The sequence below is a fragment of the Schistosoma haematobium genome, chromosome 1, assembly GCF_000699445.3.
Source record: "Schistosoma haematobium chromosome 1, whole genome shotgun sequence".
Taxonomy (NCBI): Eukaryota; Metazoa; Platyhelminthes; class Trematoda; order Strigeidida; family Schistosomatidae; genus Schistosoma; species Schistosoma haematobium.
The window spans coordinates 62684637-62711345 of record NC_067196.1 but is presented as its reverse complement, the minus strand read 5'-3'; the positions used below and the strand labels follow the sequence as shown (position 1 = coordinate 62711345).

Sequence of the window (26709 nt, the reverse complement as noted above, 5' to 3'; positions counted from 1 at the left end):
CTTTCCACAGTTATCACTTTGTCAATTGATTTGATTCTATCCACATGAATTCAATGAATGTACATAAATAATTAGTACATTTCTGGAAGGCTTAAAACATAAATTGGAGTAGATTCCATTCATCTTACAACACAAAACGTTCTTGGTTTAATCTCAACAAGATCAATGGATTCTTATAGCTTCTCAATTAGTAGATTATATTAACGTAATGATGAACTAAAGAACGTAAGTGTAGATTAACGAAACGACTAAATGATAATTACATTAGTTAGTTATACGCAATGTAGAACACGGGATTTGTGTATATCAATTCAAGTTGCCATACTTCATTAACACAATGAAATGAAATTGTCAGGGCAAATCTCAGTATTAGAGTTAGTAACAGTATTGACGGGGATAGAAAAGATAGGGATCGAATATAATACTAGATAAGAAAATATAAATTATTGAGATAAGAAAAATAGTGATCTTGAGAACGGGCAGATAACAAAGTGTGGAACATTCAGTAATGATAGACAACATTGGATGCTCACTGTAGATGTTAAAACAAAATCTGCCACTAGCTGAATTGCTGCAATGAGAAACATCAAGAATGTCTTTCCCGGTTAGGTGATTACAATGATAATTGGAAAACTGAGGAACAGTTTAGTTGGTCTGTAATTATTCTCCAACTTCCCACTGGTCATTGTTTTTATATACTTTTGTTATGAATATGATTTCAGAGAAGTAGTAATATTTGTCTGATGACTCTCTGATGGTGTGAGGATGATACTAACTAATTCAATCTTATTGCACTGAATAACAATACATGATTGGTTGCGATATTGACTACAAATGTAAATGTTACTTCGAAACTGGTTTCCTTCAATGCCTAGTGTATCTTTAAGGGAAAAGTTGACTACAATTTGTATTTTTCTAAACACAGTCACTTTTTTCTTGCGTCTATTGTGGTTAGAATATTGCTTTCTACCCCGATTAATTCAAAACATTTTATTGCAGTCATATAATTGGCTATTCATACATTCCAAGGGTTAATTAGCTTTAAGTCGAGAGGGCATGTTTTAATTATTATTTGGATAATATGAAAAGTAGCTATAAAAGCACCAAGCGTTTTGAGGATATCTTTACTAACTGACTTTTTAAGTTAAACATCGTCATCGATCGTAGCGTAGCTGAATCATTTTCAAGCTGAATTCATTTTTGTGTAAAATGCTTCAGTTTTTTTTACTTCGTAGTTATTTTATATAAAATACCATTTCAAAGGCAAAATGTAATTTATGCGAAAAGTATATGCTTAATCGTTTTAGTGCCTGATTTTTTGATGTGTATCATTCGTATTAATCTATCCTTAAGTGTTTTGTTCACCTAGCCTTAAATGTATTGGAATATGTTTATGAATTTAGTCCGGTACATTTACATACATTTCTTGTGTGTGTGGATTATTTGTGATGGCCTGATTGTGTTTTATGTTTATCGAATTTTATAAACTGAAGTCTCAAATGTTAAATGTGTAAATATTGTATTTGTCTACATGTGACACAATTTAGCCCGTTTATTATTAGTTGAAGTCCTGAATCCACAATGCATAGCGTACTCATTGTTAAGTCGCTTTGAGAAAACAATCCAGATTTTTCAAGTGGTAAACCTTTTAATGAGTGAGAATCAAAGGTAATTTCTGGGTAAATAAATACTAATCAACTAAATTAGTTTATAGGGTTTTTAAAAAAATTCTCGAAATTTCTACACCTATATTATTGTTAGCAATGTTAAACCTTCCTTCCGACGTGGTACGTATCATTAAGACAAGGATATCGAGTTAAGATGAGTTTTGTTCAGTCAAGTAACAACTCATTTTCATTGTACTAATTTATTCAGAGTGAATTCTATTCTTCAGCTACAATTAGTTATTTGGATTTAAATTCATTTTTCCTTTTATCGGTTAATTTACAGTGATCTTGTGTTTAGTAACAATTGCTGAATTGATAAAATTTTGTGAAAAATTATTATTAGATTGATTTATAATTGAATCAACTTGAACATAATTTAATTCTTGGGTTTCTATTAAGAAAGCTTGTGTATAAACGGGACTTCACACTCTATGTAGTGGGTTAGCGAAAAGGGGACAGTACTGGTCTCGTTCATCGTGTTTAATTTGAAATTACTCATAATTAGCTTAGTTCACGAACGTATCACTAATAACTCTTTCTGACAATTTTTTTTACTTAACACGCAACAACAAAATCTTGCATATTGTACGAATTTAATCTGGATTTCTGAATGTCCTATGATTTAGCGTTTATTGGTACATGAAACTGTCAAACATCCAAATCATTTTTCATTAGTTTTTAAGACAGTATTCAGTCGCTTTCAGATCTTATATTCTAAATTCAATTTATTAACAGATGTTTCATAAATAAGATCAGCTACTGATAGATTTATAAACTGTACTTTATTCTTGCAACTAATATTTTGTATTATCGAGAATGACAGCCTGTTTGTGACAACTGACTTCTATCATTTGAGAAATTAATTATGGTAGTGAAGATAATCCGCATATACTTAATTAATTGTGAACTATAAACACTCACTTTTTAAACTCCATTTGAAATGACAGTTCCAGAATAAGCCTTTTCGGTATAGTAACGATCGTATTTATTGAGCACATTAGCACTAATCAGTAATAATTTTGCAAATACTTGTCTTGACCTCGTTAAAAAAAGTGGGTATAATGTTCTGAACTTAGTGTTTCGGATGTATAGCGAGAATGAAGCTCAGTGGTCTAAACCCTGTTCAGCATACATCAATTTGGGAATCCGAATTTTTTTCAGTGCACTCATGATTTGATATAGATATCCGTGTATGGTGGTCCTATTATTTCGTGAATTAACATGGTTATCACCACTTTCACCATTTAAACCCAAAGAAATCTAACCAAGCGCTTTATTTTTCGTTGTAGTTACTCATTGTTGAATTTTGGAGAATGTATATTTGAGGTCACACGTTAATTCACCATTAATACATCTATACTTTTCGTTCCTATTTTGTTTAGTGGTAAACCATATCTGTTCTTCTTTGATTCGCAAAGTTGTCTCAGACTGGGGCCAGCTTTAGTTGTTACAGGGTGCCCGACGCCTCAGGTATAGAATTTTTACACGTTTTTAAGTATTTTGATACATATATATAATTCATGTAACATGTCTCATAAACTCAAAAACGAAGTTGTATCAAAACAACTTTTTGTTTATCCGGTAATTGTGAAATTTCACTCACTGTATTCCGAGTTAAGGCCTATACCTTGAGACCGTTTTGGTGAACATGTTTCGTACAAATTTAGTTATCGTAACAGACTAACATCATTTTCAGAACCATTCGAAGTCAGAAGCACTAGTCTCGACATTGCTTACCCGCAACCTCATACAGGATCAAGCTCACGATTTTGTATTCAGCTGGCACTCATTTTCCAATAAACCAGTGGGTGGGTGATATGATATCCAATAATTTGACCTAACAGTGGGGTCTTAATTGATCGGCGATTGAGTGACCGACCAACTAACTTCCCATCGCCTGTGACTCTTCTCATGCTTATTTTGTATTCAGATTGTGTACACAAGCATGTTGCTTTGTTGCAAAATGAATATTCTTTTGGATAGCGGTTTTACATTCGATTTCTAACTAGTTGGGGGCTCCAGTTAACGTTATTGTCTCTTGAGTAACCACAATTTGTTATTGGGTTCGTTTATCAATTAAGGTTTTATTCATTGATTTTGACAACCGAAAACCCGTCTCATCAATCACTAAAATCGTCCTCCACAACAATGTGTGACTAACATCACAACCAGAAGCACCACTAGCTCTCTTGTGACAAGTATGGCATAAGATTATTGAATTATAAGTTGACACAAAAAAGAGGATATTCGGTGAGTAATTGAATCATAATCAGAACCGATGGAGATCATCATAAATTCTTTTCTTACGACCTAGCTACTCTTACTGCTTAGTATTCTTGAACATTACTTCACTCGACAAGTCCTCAAATCAGAATACGGTTGAACAGGAACATACTTATATACGGAATTAGGAATCACAGTAAAAAAATTAGTATATTTGTAGTTTTTACATAAGAAGATTCTAGAGACTTCTCCGAGTCTCTGCTAGCACTGATTGTTAAAAAAAGTAGCCAGTCAGAGTGCCCCAACATAATCCTACACGAAACATGCTTTAATCCAATCTAAATCCCGCTACAGAGATCGACCTTTATTTTGGCATGAATAGTTAGTTAACGATAACAAAGTTTTGTTTGTATTACCTACAAACATATCTCATTCTTATTTACATTAATATTTTTAGGTCTGTGTGGCATCGTGTCCAAAATATTACTGGTCTTGGAAAGGTCCCTTTGATCAAAAACTTCAATATGTTAGGAGTTTAATGATATGTCTAGGGGGTGTAGATGCGAATGATCCTAAATTTGCCAGCCAGGTAAGTTATTCGATTCTTTCTTACTTTGACTGATAAATATTCTTTATTAAACAAGGAATTCAGCGAACAAATTTGTTTTTATCAAGTCCACTTTCAAAAGCTGTATTTAAGTCTAGTTAATATATATATTTAGTAACGAATTTTAATCATAATTTCTAAGATCTTCATTCTGTTTTTGTGTGGTCCAGATAAAATTAAAGTTCAAAAGTTACTTAAACCGTTCACTAAGTTGATAACTGATAAACTTATAAGCATCAGATGAAATAAAATAAATGACTTTATGCCATTAGAATTTCATTGGTCTATATATTCTGATCTATATCAATCTACTTGAACTATTTGAACATCGTTTATAGCAGTCTTGATAGTTTTTGGACAGTATTTTCTTTTATCGGTCTACAGTTTATCACTTATTACTTAGATTCTAATGCTTTCAAATATTCTAGACCACAATTAATATGATTTAAATTTGTTAGCTCGGAAATGGTGACCTGTTTAATAATTACATCATATAATATCCTAATCAGTATCAAAAATTAGGAATTTAACTGTGCCTTATATAAATGCGAAATTTGTAAATGTAGAATTTTCTCTACGAAGTATTATTATTATTATTATTATTCATATTGTTAGTCATAAAATATGTTGATTGCAAAGATTTAGGCGATAATTGTGCAGTGTATCCATGTCAATTAATTTCTCACAAATATATTTGATAATGTTTTACATTGTGTTGTTTTAGAGTATTGATCAATTAGTACAAGACAAACAATGTGCCCCATATGTATATCATTCTAGATCAAGTTAGTTCTAAAAATTATATCTTTATTTTATAACATGGAATTTAAAATGGTTAAACATGAGCATGATACAACCCGTTTTGTTTCTGTATTATTATAATTATCTACTTTGAGTTCTGATGTCTCTTCATCGCTACTAGACGTACCACTTTCTATTTTAATTTTTATTTACTAAATTATTTGATTGTATTCTATAACAGTACTTGGTCGGTGCATCCCAAGTCAAGTATCTCGGTTAATGGGAAATGGAACTGGTCAAGTTCGTGATGAAACTGGTAAACCTATACATTTAATGGATGCCGAAAATCAAGAGGTGAATGGTATGGAAGTAGTGAAAAGTCGAAAGTAAGTGGATTTCCAATAGGTTGTTTGGGCCTTCTCAAAATCATTTTCACTTTTATCTAAGTGTAATTACGTCAAAAACTCCATTTAAACCCATCACACTATAAATATATTTTAATTTTATGATTGGTGAACCTAAAGGGTACGACCAAACGGCGCCGCAGTTTAGTATAGAATTGTATATTGATGTCTGGTGTAACATATGTACGTTCAATTTTCTCATTATTTAGATAAGGATTCAATTTTTAGTAAATTAAGAATTAGTGTTTTTTGTTTTGTTTAAACATGATCTTCATTATTTTAGACACTAAATTTATTAAGTAAACGCTGTACCGGATACAAACTGTCTGCACTCTAATCACCATTGTAGTCTCTTTATAATTGTTATACGGAAATATCTGAAGCGATTTCACACTTGTCACATCTGTCAATGTGAAGTTGACAACTTAAGGTTCATTTGACTCTTTTCGAAAAAAATCTTTTGTCCTGTTGAAGTATTTATTGTATATGCAGATTTTAACATCGCTTATTTTAGTGGCCCTAATTATAGTCTCGTCAAAAATAATAATGATGTCCATGATAAACGAGAATCTCAGACTTTATGGGTTGTAAGCGGTATGGTGTACAACCGCATGTTGTGTCAACTCTAAAACGTGGATAACCGAGAACCGGTAACACTTATCGTTTAAATTAATGTATCATGATGTTTATGTCTTATAGCATATGTCTGTTGCCACCATCTACATGCGTTGTATTGTGTTGTACACTTAACGTATCACAATGTCTCTTCTTTCCTTATGGTGAGGGTTTGTGAGTTACTAATATAAGTTATTGATTGTTAACAACTTTGTCACAGGTTTGAAATCAATTCCACTTGGTGAAATTTCTAAAGTTGAGTGTCATAGTCTTTAAATTAAGTTGTGAAAAGAATGAACATGCCATTCATTTTGTTCATTTGTAGTTTGTAAGTATTGTAACTTACTAGTTACGACTTTTATATACTCTATCTATGAGTAGCTGCAAATACTATACTAGTAATATTAGCTTGGATTTCTTGTTAACTGAAACGTACTTTAAAATTCATTCTCATCGATTGTTGTTTTCTAGAGAATATTTCTCTTAAAAACATTCACATTTAAGCTTTATGATAGTACTGAGTAAATCCAACTAAGAAATAACTGCATCATGACCCTGCATTAATGTGTGTAGTTTTGATAATAAAATGTGCTCTGATTTAGACATAATAAGTTATTACTACTTCAGATTAAAAGTTACCTTGAAAACGAAAAAAATTACTCACGAAAGTAATTTACAATATAAAATACCTCGTCTCTTTAATGATAGAAAAACGTTAAATTATTTACTATTAACTATCGTTACTATTCCCACTTTCCTTGATTCTTGAATATTTTTCTGTGCTCTTTAAGAGTTTGACAACGTAACCCAATATCATTTTATGCAGTATTTTGTGTTGTTCATTCCATTTTGTTCGACGATCTGCTATGTAGTACTGCTAACATAATGTGTAATCTGTCGTATATTTGTCAAGTCTTTTCTTATGCGATCCAGCTACTCTTTTTGCTTAGTGTTTTTTCGGACACTTCCTCACTCGACTTGTTCCCAAAATTAGAACAAGGTTTGGGCAGGTACGTAATTATTTTTTAAATGAACCAAGTCGAATGGAAGTGAATCACAGTAAGAAAAACGTTACTACTTATATAATGTTACACGAGGAGATCCTAGAGTCTTCTCCAATTTTGTTTAGCTTCGATTTGGTAGAAGTAGGCCACTGTGTGTGCTCCTGGACAGAACATGTTTTAATCCATTATATGTTCCGTTAACAATACTTGGTTGAATTAAGAGAATATATATAGCTGTCGAGATGACAACTTTTGTGGTATTTATCCCGAAACCAATATAAGTGTGTTTTATTTTCTGTCTAGTTATGTATGTCACATATATTCAAACTAATTACCCTAAAGGTTCATATTATCTAATTTAGTCCGGTTCTATATGTCCATGAATATTTGGGAAAGTAAGAATACTCTTAATCATTTTGACATTTAGTTTGTTTGTTCTTTGGTTTATTTCTCCAGAAAGCTTTTTTCCTTTGGTGTTTCTACTGCTTTGTGTTTTCCCAAGCTGTTATTCGGTGATTATGTAAGATCTTACCCAGCTTAAGATTGTTTCTTCATGCTACAGAAAATCCCAATTTTACTAATAGCTTGCAAAATTCTCCAAATGGTCCAAGAAGTTGATTTTAAAACTGTAAATTTCTCTTTGAACTCATTTGCCACTATTTGATTACATCAAATCAGTGAGTTTTAAGCACTTGTTAATTGTTTATTTTAGAGGGAAATAAAATTCAACTGATCATTATTATTAGACAATAGTTTAAAATGCGCTCGCATACACAAAAACAAAGTGGTTGTGGTTCGGTAAAAATGAAATCCTTGGAAGCGAGCATTTCAAAATGGACATATTTACTGAATGGAGTGACGCTCGTTGATGTGGACATGCTTAAGTAGTCGTAAAAGACTATAGACTTACTTTAGGACTGGTATCTCGAAAACATTTTCCATGTATTACTTTGTACAGCGTAACAAATCGGGTTATAACATGTCTTTTCTAAAAAATATGCTTCCGTAAAAGTAATACGCGATATTATTGGACCTGTCAAGCTGAAGAAAGGATTTTCTGTTCTTTATTATCATATATAAAACAAACATAGCATAAAGTTAAATTCTCCCATTAATGTTGCTGGACGATTTTACATTCTATAATTATGTGTCAAAATTAATAATCCAAAAAGTGGCTAGGTTTAAGGCAGAATCCATCGTTTAAATATAATAGCATATGAATTAAGGATTGTAAAATAAATTAAAATCGTTAGTGTTAGGATAACTAATACAAATTGTTGAGTTGATTTAGTTGATACGTTAAATGAAATCGTGAGATAAATAATGATCTGAATAAATATGGTTCCGGTTTATTCTGATCATGAATCTTATTATTTTATTTAATATATAAGCTAAGTCAAGTTAATACTACTACTAGTCATGTTGAGATTTTTAAACAATATAATTTGCTTTTAACCTGACCACATTTTGGATTATTAATTTGGATCTATGATTGCAGAACCTGAAGAGATTTAGTTAAAAATAGTATTCTTTGTTCATATATTAATGTTTTAATATCTAGGGTCGATAATAAAATATGCACTAATTAAGTAATAATCAGTAAGTTATTACTACATTAGGCTAAAGGTTACCGTTACAAATACAAAAAAAACTTTTAAAAGTAATTTACAAGATGAAATATCTCATCACTGTTTACATTTGAAAAATAAAAAAAAATTGGAAATGTGCAAAGTTTTTGGACTTCACCTTTCTGTTTTATTACTTATTCTTATCAAATGAGTTGAATAACTGTAGTCATTATACATTTCATCCACGGATTATGAGTACAAGTTTCTTTCCTTCAATTCCATATCTAGTTTTTTTTTTAAAACTCGCTGAGTCTTCATTCTTCGGTGGTAAATAAATTTTTCGTTTACAGTTACAATGTTTGATCTACTAACGTTTGAATAAAATCACATTACTGCACTACAAATTGCTATCCTTTAATTTCTTAATAACCACTACAACGAAAGCTAATAATCCAATATTTATAATTGTAAATTTATAGCGAAATGACCACTAAAATTTATTCATCCTTATATTTGAATTAGTTTGGAGATTACCCTCGACAGTTTTGATCTTTCTCACATAACTTGTCACTTGAACTACTAAGTCTGTTTCTCTATTTATTTTATTTCTAATAATATCTAAGAATCAAGACAACAAACTGCTATATTCTGTCACTATTAGTATTCACAACTAAAAGTGTCAACTTCGTGTATTTCCCATCTGCATTATCTTTTTCAAATAACATACTAACATTGGTGATGTATGATATACTTTTCAGAGTCAATTGTTATACTTACATTTTAGAAATATTTATGTTGTGCTATCTAACTTCCTATGATTATTAATGTGCTCACATATTCGTTAATTATCGTAATGCGAAATGGATTGCATACGGAGTTCTTTTGAAAAGAAAATGTGAATTATAATTGAATTTAATCGGTTAGGAACGTTCGGATTCAATATATATTGTGTTTGTATGTAATCACGAAACCCGTGATAGAAGATTATGCATGCAGTCTCACATTAAAGAGAGTATTTCCACTACAACTTTAAGCACATATCCTTTGTCTGAGTGTTAGATCTATAGATTTATGTTGAGTTAGTTATTGACTAAATCCTGTTTTTTTATTGTTCGGCTGTATTCCCAATATTTCTTGTTTATTTTCAGATTGGTGTTGGAATGTACTACATTCTTTGAAAAAGTTGTTGCTGATCTAAGCCAAACCTGGCATGTTATATTAGTGTAAGCATCACTGTTTTGATTTAATTTCTAGTTTTTTTGGGTAGGTTTTCTTATGGTTTATCTGGTAATTTAGGAATCCGGATACTTTCAGGCTTTTCTTTATGTTAACTAGATCTTAATTGACTGTTCCGTAGTATTGGAAAGTATCACAAAACCTCTTATTACATGTATCACATACATAGGCACTTATTCAGGATCATTTTGATGACTAAGGAGAAGTCCAAGAACAGTTAGATTGGATCCTAGGATCAGTCATTGACTTCATTTATTTTTTGAGCTTACCTTGTCGGAAAATACAGTCTTTTTGTGGTAGTTTACAAACTTTCTCCAATTTAGGCAGTGGTGTAATATCGGTTGTAGTAGCCTATATGGATCCCTTCATTTTCTTCAAAATCTTGAATGTGGTATTTTTTTCCTTCGATTTCGGTTGCTTTTTAACTGTTTCTTTATATTGTTCATTCAGCATAAGTAAATCTATTCTTGTTGATTCCTCGTTGTTGTGTTGAATGGAAATTTGACAAGTTGATCTGGGAAACACCTGTGTTTGGTCTCACCTATTTTTGTTCCTGTCAATTTGTTTACCGATTTTTTGTTATTGATTTTCCGAGTTTGTGGACCTATTCATCGCTTTCTGTCCAGAAATTATTATGACACGTTTGATTGCAGTATTATGAATTAGGTATCATTGTTGTACTTTGTTTATTAAGATACTGTTCTCATAATAATGCAGTAGAAATGAAAGGATTTTTTCCTTGTACAAAATTAAGATGGAGTAATTTAATGTGTAAAGGTTCATACGAGTATGTGAGTCGCTATCTGGACTCATTAGCTCTGTGGATAACGCGATGGCGTTTGAAGCAAAAGGTGCTCTGTTTGATTCCCCAAAGTGAACATCAACTCCAGGATGCAGGTACATTCAGCTGAGCTTCAAATAAGAGTATAAGATAAGATAGTAAGTTGTTTTCTAAACATGAGGCCAAACTCATGTTAGAGTCTACTGTAGTCAAATAAATATCTATTTACTCATGGCAATTAATATATCAAATTACTTGAATTTCTAACGTGCAGTTTAAATTTAAAGACGATTTCTACAGATAAATGATGTTACAATGAGATCTTCGTTGGGTCTTTGAACATAATTTTGTAGTCAACCGGGAGAACAACAATCTTAGAGACACAATCAGTAAATTTTATTTTTCTGAGGGATATGCGGATGATGCCTTTATCATCTGTAACGGTAACAGTGATCTTAAATAAATGTTACAAGAGTTCAATTACCACTATTCGACCACGTTCATAATAAAATCGGAGTTGAGGTTATAAATTCATTTTTTCGATATTTTATTGAAACGAAGACTAGATGTGCCCGTACGACGATTGATATACAGAAAGCCAATCTGGTACAGGAATTATATGAACTTCTAGGGTTGGGTGCCGTTGAGTAGGAAGGGAAATTTAATCCATTCTCTATCCTCAAGAGTATGTATAGAATCTGACAAACACTTCTGGAGAGTGGTTTTCTGCCCAGGCTCATTAATTAATTATTTATTTATTTTAACACATAGATATTGGTACAAGGAGGCACCAAATACATATGCGCCACACAAATCTCATTTGATATGTGTGAGGGCTGTGATACTGCCCAGGTGCCCAAACCGAAGCATGCTCATTAATAGTAGCCTGAAACCAAAACGTCAAATTGAAAGTACTCTCACTGTACCGGGAAAAATTTTATTGATGAACATTGAACTCGGGGGAGATACGACTGCGGAGATACTTTAGAACAGAATGTTTAGATCCCCGAGAAAAATATCTGATTTATCGGACCTCCGAATTCTTTTTCCCAGTAAGAAACTAATTCAGGGAAGTGTCAAGGGTAAACTGCCGTTTTAAGCCACCTCAGTAGGCACCCGGCCAGTACCACAGCCCTCACACAAATCAATGATAACTGCTACTTGGCCTCACTGCTATTGCGTGGCGCATATATATTTGGTGCCCCTTGTAATAATGTTTATGTGTTCAAATAAATAATAAAATAATAGCTTGCTTTTGTGGTGCAGATAATGTTGTTTGTACAAGCCTTTACTTTTTAAACGAATATCCGAGCACTACCATACATGACTTTAAAGGGGAACGCAAATTAATCAACAGCTCAATCGTTGAATACGTGGTCAACTCGAGTCATATACTACCAAGATCATCTACAAAGTTATAAGAACTGGCCTAGAGAAGTTTTTGATGAGCAATTTGTAGAAAGCTAAAGCTATATCAATCTATAATTTCAAGCCCGACTTCTCTGTACAAAAGAACTAGACTCGACCCTTTATTCTTCTATGGTCTTAATGCCCCTCCTAATCTTACAAACTATAAGTGGTCATTATTATCTTAGTCTTCACCTTCTTCTTTGTAAAGTCGACAGTTGGTTTCGGCATTTATTATTTAGATTATTAATTCCTATTACTTCCAAGCTATTACGCAACCTTATTTCTTGATAATTTTGATTACTTCTCTAAATGATACAACACTCATTTTATTCAGTACCTGGAAAACTTTCAATAACTTTAATTACTGTGAATTAACATTCATTTATAGATTTATTTTCTTTAATACTTGATATCTTTTGACAATTTTTGATAACTTTATTATACTACTACTACTACTACTACTACTACTACTACTACTACTACTACTACTACTACTACTACTACTACTACTACTACTACTACTACTACTACTACTACTACTACTACTACTACTACTACTACTACTACTACTACTACTACTACTACTACTACTACTACTACTACTACTACTACTACTACTACTACTACTACTACTACTACTACTACTACTACTACTACTACTACTACTACTACTACTACTACTACTACTACTACTACTACTACTACTACTACTACTACTACTACTACTACTACTACTACTACTACTACTACTACTACTACTACTACTACTACTACTACTACTACTACTACTACTACTACTACTACTACTACTACTACTACTACTACTACTACTACTACTACTACTACTACTACTACTACTACTACTACTACTACTACTACTACTACTACTACTACTACTACTACTACTACTACTACTACTACTACTACTACTACTACTACTACTACTACTACTACTACTACTACTACTACTACTACTACTACTACTACTACTACTACTACTACTACTACTACTACTACTACTACTACTACTACTACTACTACTACTACTACTACTACTACTACTACTACTACTACTACTACTACTACTACTACTACTACTACTACTACTACTACTACTACTACTACTACTACTACTACTACTACTACTACTACTACTACTACTACTACTACTACTACTACTACTACTACTACTACTACTACTACTACTACTACTACTACTACTACTACTACTACTACTACTACTACTACTACTACTACTACTACTACTACTACTACTACTACTACTACTACTACTACTACTACTACTACTACTACTACTACTACTACTACTACTACTACTACTACTACTACTACTACTACTACTACTACTACTACTACTACTACTACTACTACTACTACTACTACTACTACTACTACTACTACTACTACTACTACTACTACTACTACTACTACTACTACTACTACTACTACTACTACTACTACTACTACTACTACTACTACTACTACTACTACTACTACTACTACTACTACTACTACTACTACTACTACTACTACTACTACTACTACTACTACTACTACTACTACTACTACTACTACTACTACTACTACTACTACTACTACTACTACTACTACTACTACTACTACTACTACTACTACTACTACTACTACTACTACTACTACTACTACTACTACTACTACTACTACTACTACTACTACTACTACTACTACTACTACTACTACTACTACTACTACTACTACTACTACTACTACTACTACTACTACTACTACTACTACTACTACTACTACTACTACTACTACTACTACTACTACTACTACTACTACTACTACTACTACTACTACTACTACTACTACTACTACTACTACTACTACTACTACTACTACTACTACTACTACTACTACTACTACTACTACTACTACTACTACTACTACTACTACTACTACTACTACTACTACTACTACTACTACTACTACTACTACTACTACTACTACTACTACTACTACTACTACTACTACTACTACTACTACTACTACTACTACTACTACTACTACTACTACTACTACTACTACTACTACTACTACTACTACTACTACTACTACTACTACTACTACTACTACTACTACTACTACTACTACTACTACTACTACTACTACTACTACTACTACTACTACTACTACTACTACTACTACTACTACTACTACTACTACTACTACTACTACTACTACTACTACTACTACTACTACTACTACTACTACTACTACTACTACTACTACTACTACTACTACTACTACTACTACTACTACTACTACTACTACTACTACTACTACTACTACTACTACTACTACTACTACTACTACTACTACTACTACTACTACTACTACTACTACTACTACTACTACTACTACTACTACTACTACTACTACTACTACTACTACTACTACTACTACTACTACTACTACTACTACTACTACTACTACTACTACTACTACTACTACTACTACTACTACTACTACTACTACTACTACTACTACTACTACTACTACTACTACTACTACTACTACTACTACTACTACTACTACTACTACTACTACTACTACTACTACTACTACTACTACTACTACTACTACTACTACTACTACTACTACTACTACTACTACTACTACTACTACTACTACTACTACTACTACTACTACTACTACTACTACTACTACTACTACTACTACTACTACTACTACTACTACTACTACTACTACTACTACTACTACTACTACTACTACTACTACTACTACTACTACTACTACTACTACTACTACTACTACTACTACTACTACTACTACTACTACTACTACTACTACTACTACTACTACTACTACTACTACTACTACTACTACTACTACTACTACTACTACTACTACTACTACTACTACTACTACTACTACTACTACTACTACTACTACTACTACTACTACTACTACTACTACACTACTACTACTACTACTACTACTACTACTACTACTACTACTACTACTACTACTACTACTACTACTACTACTACTACTACTACTACTACTACTACTACTACTACTACTACTACTACTACTACTACTACTACTACTACTACTACTACTACTACTACTACTACTACTACTACTACTACTACTACTACTACTACTACTACTACTACTACTACTACTACTACTACTACTACTACTACTACTACTACTACTACTACTACTACTACTACTACTACTACTACTACTACTACTACTACTACTACTACTACTACTACTACTACTACTACTACTACTACTACTACTACTACTACTACTACTACTACTACTACTACTACTACTACTACTACTACTACTACTACTACTACTACTACTACTACTACTACTACTACTACTACTACTACTACTACTACATTACTACTACTACTACTACTACTACTACTACTACTACTACTACTACTACTACTACTACTACTACTACTACTACTACTACTACTACTACTACTACTACTACTACTACTACTACTACTACTACTACTACTACTACTACTACTACTACTACTACTACTACTACTACTACTACTACTACTACTACTACTACTACTACTACTACTACTACTACTACTACTACTACTACTACTACTACTACTACTACTACTACTACTACTACTACTACTACTACTACTACTACTACTACTACTACTACTACTACTACTACTACTACTACTACTACTACTACTACTACTACTACTACTACTACTACTACTACTACTACTACTACTACTACTACTACTACTACTACTACTACTACTACTACTACTACTACTACTACTACTACTACTACTACTACTACTACTACTACTACTACTACTACTACTACTACTACTACTACTACTACTACTACTACTACTACTACTACTACTACTACTACTACTACTACTACTACTACTACTACTACTACTACTACTACTACTACTACTACTACTACTACTACTACTACTACTACTACTACTACTACTACTACTACTACTACTACTACTACTACTACTACTACTACTACTACTACTACTACTACTACTACTACTACTACTACTACTACTACTACTACTACTACTACTACTACTACTACTACTACTACTACTACTACTACTACTACTACTACTACTACTACTACTACTACTACTACTACTACTACTACTACTACTACTACTACTACTACTACTACTACTACTACTACTACTACTACTACTACTACTACTACTACTACTACTACTACTACTACTACTACTACTACTACTACTACTACTACTACTACTACTACTACTACTACTACTACTACTACTACTACTACTACTACTACTACTACTACTACTACTACTACTACTACTACTACTACTACTACTACTACTACTACTACTACTACTACTACTACTACTACTACTACTACTACTACTACTACTACTACTACTACTACTACTACTACTACTACTACTACTACTACTACTACTACTACTACTACTACTACTACTACTACTACTACTACTACTACTACTACTACTACTACTACTACTACTACTACTACTACTACTACTACTACTACTACTACTACTACTACTACTACTACTACTACTACTACTACTACTACTACTACTACTACTACTACTACTACTACTACTACTACTACTACTACTACTACTACTACTACTACTACTACTACTACTACTACTACTACTACTACTACTACTACTACTACTACTACTACTACTACTACTACTACTACTACTACTACTACTACTACTACTACTACTACTACTACTACTACTACTACTACTACTACTACTACTACTACTACTACTACTACTACTACTACTACTACTACTACTACTACTACTACTACTACTACTACTACTACTACTACTACTACTACTACTACTACTACTACTACTACTACTACTACTACTACTACTACTACTACTACTACTACTACTACTACTACTACTACTACTACTACTACTACTACTACTACTACTACTACTACTACTACTACTACTACTACTACTACTACTACTACTACTACTACTACTACTACTACTACTACTACTACTACTACTACTACTACTACTACTACTACTACTACTACTACTACTACTACTACTACTACTACTACTACTACTACTACTACTACTACTACTACTACTACTACTACTACTACTACTACTACTACTACTACTACTACTACTACTACTACTACTACTACTACTACTACTACTACTACTACTACTACTACTACTACTACTACTACTACTACTACTACTACTACTACTACTACTACTACTACTACTACTACTACTACTACTACTACTACTACACTACTACTACTACTACTACTACTACTACTACTACTACTACTACTACTACTACTACTACTACTACTACTACTACTACTACTACTACTACTACTACTACTACTACTACTACTACTACTACTACTACTACTACTACTACTACTACTACTACTACTACTACTACTACTACTACTACTACTACTACTACTACTACTACTACTACTACTACTACTACTACTACTACTACTACTACTACTACTACTACTACTACTACTACTACTACTACTACTACTACTACTACTACTACTACTACTACTACTACTACTACTACTACTACTACTACTACTACTACTACTACTACTACTACTACTACTACTACTACTACTACTACTACTACTACTACTACTACTACTACTACTACTACTACTACTACTACTACTACTACTACTACTACTACTACTACTACTACTACTACTACTACTACTACTACTACTACTACTACTACTACTACTACTACTACTACTACTACTACTACTACTACTACTACTACTACTACTACTACTACTACTACTACTACTACTACTACTACTACTACTACTACTACTACTACTACTACTACTACTACTACTACTACTACTACTACTACTACTACTACTACTACTACTACTACTACTACTACTACTACTACTACTACTACTACTACTACTACTACTACTACTACTACTACTACTACTACTACTACTACTACTACTACTACTACTACTACTACTACTACTACTACTACTACTACTACTACTACTACTACTACTACTACTACTACTACTACTACTACTACTACTACTACTACTACTACTACTACTACTACTACTACTACTACTACTACTACTACTACTACTACTACTACTACTACTACTACTACTACTACTACTACTACTACTACTACTACTACTACTACTACTACTACTACTACTACTACTACTACTACTACTACTACTACTACTACTACTACTACTACTACTACTACTACTACTACTACTACTACTACTACTACTACTACTACTACTACTACTACTACTACTACTACTACTACTACTACTACTACTACTACTACTACTACTACTACTACTACTACTACTACTACTACTACTACTACTACTACTACTACTACTACTACTACTACTACTACTACTACTACTACTACTACTACTACTACTACTACTACTACTACTACTACTACTACTACTACTACTACTACTACTACTACTACTACTACTACTACTACTACTACTACTACTACTACTACTACTACTACTACTACTACTACTACTACTACTACTACTACTACTACTACTACTACTACTACTACTACTACTACTACTACTACTACTACTACTACTACTACTACTACTACTACTACTACTACTACTACTACTACTACTACTACTACTACTACTACTACTACTACTACTACTACTACTACTACTACTACTACTACTACTACTACTACTACTACTACTACTACTACTACTACTACTACTACTACTACTACTACTACTACTACTACTACTACTACTACTACTACTACTACTACTACTACTACTACTACTACTACTACTACTACTACTACTACTACTACTACTACTACTACTACTACTACTACTACTACTACTACTACTACTACTACTACTACTACTACTACTACTACTACTACTACTACTACTACTACTACTACTACTACTACTACTACTACTACTACTACTACTACTACTACTACTACTACTACTACTACTACTACTACTACTACTACTACTACTACTACTACTACTACTACTACTACTACTACTACTACTACTACTACTACTACTACTACTACTACTACTACTACTACTACTACTACTACTACTACTACTACTACTACTACTACTACTACTACTACTACTACTACTACTACTACTACTACTACTACTACTACTACTACTACTACTACTACTACTACTACTACTACTACTACTACTACTACTACTACTACTACTACTACTACTACTACTACTACTACTACTACTACTACTACTACTACTACTACTACTACTACTACTACTACTACTACTACTACTACTACTACTACTACTACTACTACTACTACTACTACTACTACTACTACTACTACTACTACTACTACTACTACTACTACTACTACTACTACTACTACTACTACTACTACTACTACTACTACTACTACTACTACTACTACTACTACTACTACTACTACTACTACTACTACTACTACTACTACTACTACTACTACTACTACTACTACTACTACTACTACTACTACTACTACTACTACTACTACTACTACTACTACTACTACTACTACTACTACTACTACTACTACTACTACTACTACTACTACTACTACTACTACTACTACTACTACTACTACTACTAACTACTACTACTACTACTACTACTACTACTACTACTACTACTACTACTACTACTACTACTACTACTACTACTACTACTACTACTACTACTACTACTACTACTACTACTACTACTACTACTACTACTACTACTACTACTACTACTACTACTACTACTACTACTACTACTACTACTACTACTACTACTACTACTACTACTACTACTACTACTACTACTACTACTACTACTACTACTACTACTACTACTACTACTACTACTACTACTACTACTACTACTACTACTACTACTACTACTACTACTACTACTACTACTACTACTACTACTACTACTACTACTACTACTACTACTACTACTACTACTACTACTACTACTACTACTACTACTACTACTACTACTACTACTACTACTACTACTACTACTACTACTACTACTACTACTACTACTACTACTACTACTACTACTACTACTACTACTACTACTACTACTACTACTACTACTACTACTACTACTACTACTACTACTACTACTACTACTACTACTACTACTACTACTACTACTACTACTACTACTACTACTACTACTACTACTACTACTACTACTACTACTACTACTACTACTACTACTACTACTACTACTACTACTACTACTACTACTACTACTACTACTACTACTACTACTACTACTACTACTACTACTACTACTACTACTACTACTACTACTACTACTACTACTACTACTACTACTACTACTACTACTACTACTACTACTACTACTACTACTACTACTACTACTACTACTACTACTACTACTACTACTACTACTACTACTACTACTACTACTACTACTACTACTACTACTACTACTACTACTACTACTACTACTACTACTACTACTACTACTACTACTACTACTACTACTACTACTACTACTACTACTACTACTACTACTACTACTACTACTACTACTACTACTACTACTACTACTACTACTACTACTACTACTACTACTACTACTACTACTACTACTACTACTACTACTACTACTACTACTACTACTACTACTACTACTACTACTACTACTACTACTACTACTACTACTACTACTACTACTACTACTACTACTACTACTACTACTACTACTACTACTACTACTACTACTACTACTACTACTACTACTACTACTACTACTACTACTACTACTACTACTACTACTACTACTACTACTACTACTACTACTACTACTACTACTACTACTACTACTACTACTACTACTACTACTACTACTACTACTACTACTACTACTACTACTACTACTACTACACTACTACTACTACTACTACTACTACTACTACTACTACTACTACTACTACTACTACTACTACTACTACTACTACTACTACTACTACTACTACTACTACTACTACTACTACTACTACTACTACTACTACTACTACTACTACTACTACTACTACTACTACTACTACTACTACTACTACTACTACTACTACTACTACTACTACTACTACTACTACTACTACTACTACTACTACTACTACTACTACTACTACTACTACTACTACTACTACTACTACTACTACTACTACTACTACTACTACTACTACTACTACTACTACTACTACTACTACTACTACTACTACTACTACTACCCAACACCACTTCATCTTCATAGACTTTTACATCCGATACTGAATACGTTTGACTATCGTTGATAATTTTTTAACACTCCTCTATTTTACAGTAGACTACTTACTATAAAAATAACCTACACAAACGATTGTCCGGCTTACGAAAACGATATCGGCAGAAAGAAAATTTTCTTCACTGAAATATCTCCAAAAGGCATTTACTTTTTAAATGATATTCGATAACTATTTACATTTGTCCTTAGTGTAATTTTATTGTGAAATTATTATTATGAAACTGTGATGCACTTTGTGTGTTTGTATGTATGAATTGGTTTTTCTTTCTGGCATGTGCACTTTGTTTTAAAAGAAAAATAAACAACTGATATAGTACACTCAGATTAGCAAACGCTTTTGTAGCATTATTTATGCATATAAAGTCTTCTTTTTTTAGTTTCTTATGACCGATTATCTGCAGTGAAATAGTTAATGTTTAGTGATGAAACGTGCCATATAATTAGTGAAACAAAATATGATAATCCGTGCATACTTTGAATATATTAGTATATTTCATTAATCCAACGTTAAACATGATCATATTAGAATATTCGTTAGTTGCGAATTTTCCCTAGACCGTCCGTTTTCTTGTAAATTTCCGTCACATCTTTCTTACTTAAAACACTAGAGCTTTTAATGTTTAGCTTTACGACTTTTTATTCACCCTTTTATGATGCGTTATTTCTCAATAATGAGTGGTTTTGAGATTCTGCCCCATCAGTAACCGAGTTTTTTCTACCTTTGGCATTAAGCTAAGTTTATAATTAATTACTGTGTAGTGACCGGAATCATAAGTGTCCAGTTCTTTGGTGCTGATCGTATTCTTCCGATCAAGTTGAAGTGACCACTTCTTTGAGTGAATCGACATTGTGTACAATGTCAGGATGTTAGGTGGTTAGTGGTTGTTGGCAGGAGACTTTGAATATAAGTTTCATGCCAGTTACCACTCGTCATCAAGGTCCATCTGTAATTTTGAAGGATTTAATGCTTCGTGTGTGATATGAACCTACGTACATGAACAAGCATGACATTCGTCACTACCTAGTGATCAGTCAGTTATAAATATTTTTGTCCTATAAGATATTGGATAGCTAAATACTTGTGTCCATGATCCGAGTTCAAATCCCACAGGTAGCATCTATTCCCTTAATGTTACAGGTGCTCCTTGGCACGAAACCTCGATCTAAAGTTTTTTACCAACCACCTTCAACCTATTAATAAAACTAAGTATTTGAGATAAGTAAAAATTTCAGTTACTTCCTTAAAATCCTTCTCAAGGCTCGTTTTTCTTTATAGAATACCTGAGCTTACTTTGTATTGTTTCCTGTTTAATACCATTTTAATCAATCAAATCCGCCAAATAAATTCTGCGCAAAAGTAATTCTTAAGTACAGTTCTCGTAAGCCAAAAATCTTATAGTTCGTTTATGTAACTGACTATAGATTAATTAGGTTAGGCACATTGAGTTTGAGAGTAACAGTTTATAACAATAGAATATGAATTATTAAACGGCTTTTATAGTTACGATGTTAAACACAGTTCCCGATGTGTTTTTTTAAAAGACATTACGTGTTAATATTTATTTTGTTAGTGTTTTTGATGATTTTTCTTGTTTTTCTGGCAATTTAAGATTCCGTTGCATACACATTTCTCACATATTAAATAAACTTTATTTATCGTGTTTATGATTTTATTTCCAGATGTATTTCAGTATCTGTGGTGTTATCATTCTGTTGGATCGTTTTATTACGATGTTGTGCATCAGTTATGGTCTGGACTACATTAATTCTATTTGTCGCCCTGTTTTCTTTCGGTAATTATTGTCTTAGATTTAAATAAATAATTTTTGTCATACTTTTTGTCTAATTATTGTTATTGTGATAACAAAGAGACAGTATTTTCATGTTTGTTCTCTTTAATTTAGAAAAAAATTATCTAGGTTAAAAATTGATTAGTCCGTTCTTAGGTAGTTAGTTAAATAATGATCATTATACGATCAGTTAAAAGATTTTGTTTGTATGTAAACAACTGAAGGCTGTACATTCTGCTTTCTTTTGTCAAATTTGTGGATTCAAAATGTTATCACTTGGAAATTCCCATATTAATTCGTATTTATCAAAGTCAGTATGCCATGTGTTTATTCCTAAACATCATCTTCATTTCTTGTCGGTTAGTTAGTTAGTTATCACGATAGTAATTTTGACGCATGATCGCCGTTTTCATTCGATTTATACATTATATATATATATATATATATATATATATATATATATATATATATATATATATATATATATATATATATATATATATATATAGCATGAAATTAGATCGATGTACGTGTGTACAATCAATTTTGTTTCCATTGATTTCACAACACCTCATAGTATTATTACTGGTAAATAAATAATTCGTGATATCGATTTCATACTTTTTATACCCACTTTAATTATTATTATTATTATTATTATTATTATTATTATTATTATTATTTGCTTATGCACAATATTTATCTAGTTCCGAAATGGACTCATGATTCTGTCGGTGAAATGATAATGGCATATTATCGTTTATTTTATGTCTATATTCTTGGTATTCAAATAGTTTTAATTTTTGTTGTTGTAGAATTATATCTTTATCAAGTTATTCATTAATAAATAAATAGTTTAACTATTGTATAACATAAATATTTAATAATTTCAATTATCATTTTTCATAAAGATACTATTATAATAAATTACTGATCAATTTCAATATATTCTTTAATACAGTGTTTACATTTTAGTTGATATGTACAAAAAAAAGAAACAGATTTTTGTAATTAGCATTACAAGATTCTTTTCTAGATATTATTGGTCTCCTTTGTATATAGAACAAAACATATAAGCGAACAATTGTTTTCAATTAGATCATCATCAGGCTTTACTCTAATATACGAAAATGTTAAACCAATCAAGGCAATATGGGTCAATAATCAAAGTGAAATAGAAGTCACTACACATAATAAGTAAAAATACAAGTTGATAGTAGGAAGACAGGTGTACTGATAGTACTAAGAATAATAAATCACAATAACAAAAGTCTTATCAATAGTTAAACGTTGGAAATAGAAGGTCAAACGTGGGTAAATAGACTTGGAATAGTCATCATAAAACATTAAAATCATTACGTAATAAGATGTGTGTAAATAATTAGATAGTGAAGAATACAAACGGCAAGAGGTGAAAAATTAGAAACAAATACTAGATGTGAAAATAAGGCTAATGGTAACTAAAATAGAACAAAATAAATAGATAGTAATAATAATTTTTAAAATATATCGTTAGTTAAGTTATAACTGGCCATGGAAGGGATAGAGGGGTTACGAATTTCTTCTGTACACATAAATTGGGGTTATATGTACGAATTCCTATGACTTCAGCTATATGTATATAAACAAAATTACCCATTCATATAACTTATTATTGAAAGTATTTAACTTGTAAACATTAAGGTGTAACTATTCACATTATTTTACTTTTTCAAATAATTCAAAGTTGACTACACAAAATATTCATTTAGTTTCATCTTAAATTGTACTTTTAGTGGATCATTTTTTGTTCTCTTTCATTATATCGTTGTAATCATGGAGTTTCTCAAACTATCATTGAAAAGTTATCATTTTTTAGTTTTAATCATTGATTTTTTTACTTTTAGGCACTGGGTTTTGTCTTTACAGATGGAATGTATTACGTAAAACAACTGAAGGTTCTAATGACCTTGAATTCTCTTTGGATATTGCTTCGTATTTCCGTTTAGCATCGACATGGCTTGCATTAGGTTAGTTATATATTTTATAAAGTGTTTATTATTTTTGTTTTCTTAAGTCCGTCAGGGACTTTATCCACCGTTTGCAAGGCATCTTGAAAATTTGGTCAGTACTCATTAGTCACTAACATCTAACTAATCGAATTACCTTTAAGGATGGTTCGATTTGATGTAAATTGTAGGTTGAATCAGTTAGTCCGCTTAATTTCAATGAGATGTTTTCAGGTGCGTTACTGTTGTTTTCATATTCTTTGACTAATAAGTAATACCTTTTTTTCACTTGTAGGAATTATTTTTGCTATTCTACTGGTGATCATACTTCTAATATTAATATTTTTACGCAAGCGTATTCGTGTGGCTATTGCAATATTAAACGAAGCAAGCAAGTATGTTTACTTGTGCTAAAGTTTCTGTTATCTACTTCCACTGACAGATGTAATTTCACATTTTTCCCCTTTTAGTTTAAAAAGATATAGAATTATGATAAATAATAAAATGAATATGGTCTATGATTTTTCCGACATATTTCTTTCAGAGCAGTTTCAACTATGACATCTGTATTGTTTTGGCCAATACTACCGTTCATTCTTGAATTGATTGTTATTGCTCAAGTTTTATTTGTGGCTATTTCATTGCGAACAATATCTGATCCTGTTGGGACTAAAATTATGAATGACGATCCTACCGTAACTCCGGGATTTGGAGATAAGGCTAGAAATGATATAAGAGAAATTTTTCAACTTATCCCATGTGATCCTTTAGTAAGATTAATTATATATGCAATGTGATAATGCTTTCTTTTGTTTCATTCATAGATTCTTCAAAATGATTTCTACTAGTGTGTCACAGTATGAGATTTAAGTTTATTAGGATAAAATTTTTGTGCGCTTTATTTTATTTATCGCAACCTAATATTATTGAAACAGATTATCGTTCCCTTCACTGTTTTATACGTCTTAGTAATTCAGTAGTTGATCCTGTTTGATTGAGTTTATGTTAATTTTGTGCGACTGACCGTCGGTGTTTGATAAATCTTGGCACTCATCAAATAATCTAAATTGTACACCGAAAGTCCGCACATGGATCAAATGTCCTATGTGCCTGTTGAATGTCATTTCGCTGTT

General features: G+C 31.9%; 1 protein-coding gene across 3 annotated transcripts in view; it reads left to right on the top strand.

Moving 5' to 3' along the window:
• MS3_00001814 (uncharacterized protein) overlaps window positions 1-26709 on the top strand; it is a 44917-nt gene that overhangs the window by 4977 nt on the left and 13231 nt on the right. For 2 of the 3 annotated variants that reach the window (XM_051209311.1, XM_051209313.1), the window contains exons 5-13: window positions 3050-3137; window positions 4348-4479; window positions 5222-5282; window positions 5480-5624; window positions 9978-10052; window positions 23479-23591; window positions 25475-25597; window positions 25872-25971; window positions 26121-26346. In XM_051209311.1, the coding sequence (XP_051074755.1) occupies window positions 3050-3137; window positions 4348-4479; window positions 5222-5282; window positions 5480-5624; window positions 9978-10052; window positions 23479-23591; window positions 25475-25597; window positions 25872-25971; window positions 26121-26346 (1063 nt within the window). Of the gene's footprint in view, window positions 1-3049; window positions 3138-4347; window positions 4480-5221; window positions 5283-5479; window positions 5625-9977; window positions 10053-23478; window positions 23592-25403; window positions 25598-25644; window positions 25811-25871; window positions 25972-26120; window positions 26347-26709 lie in introns of those variants that run through there. The other variant, XM_051209312.1, reaches the window with a different exon arrangement.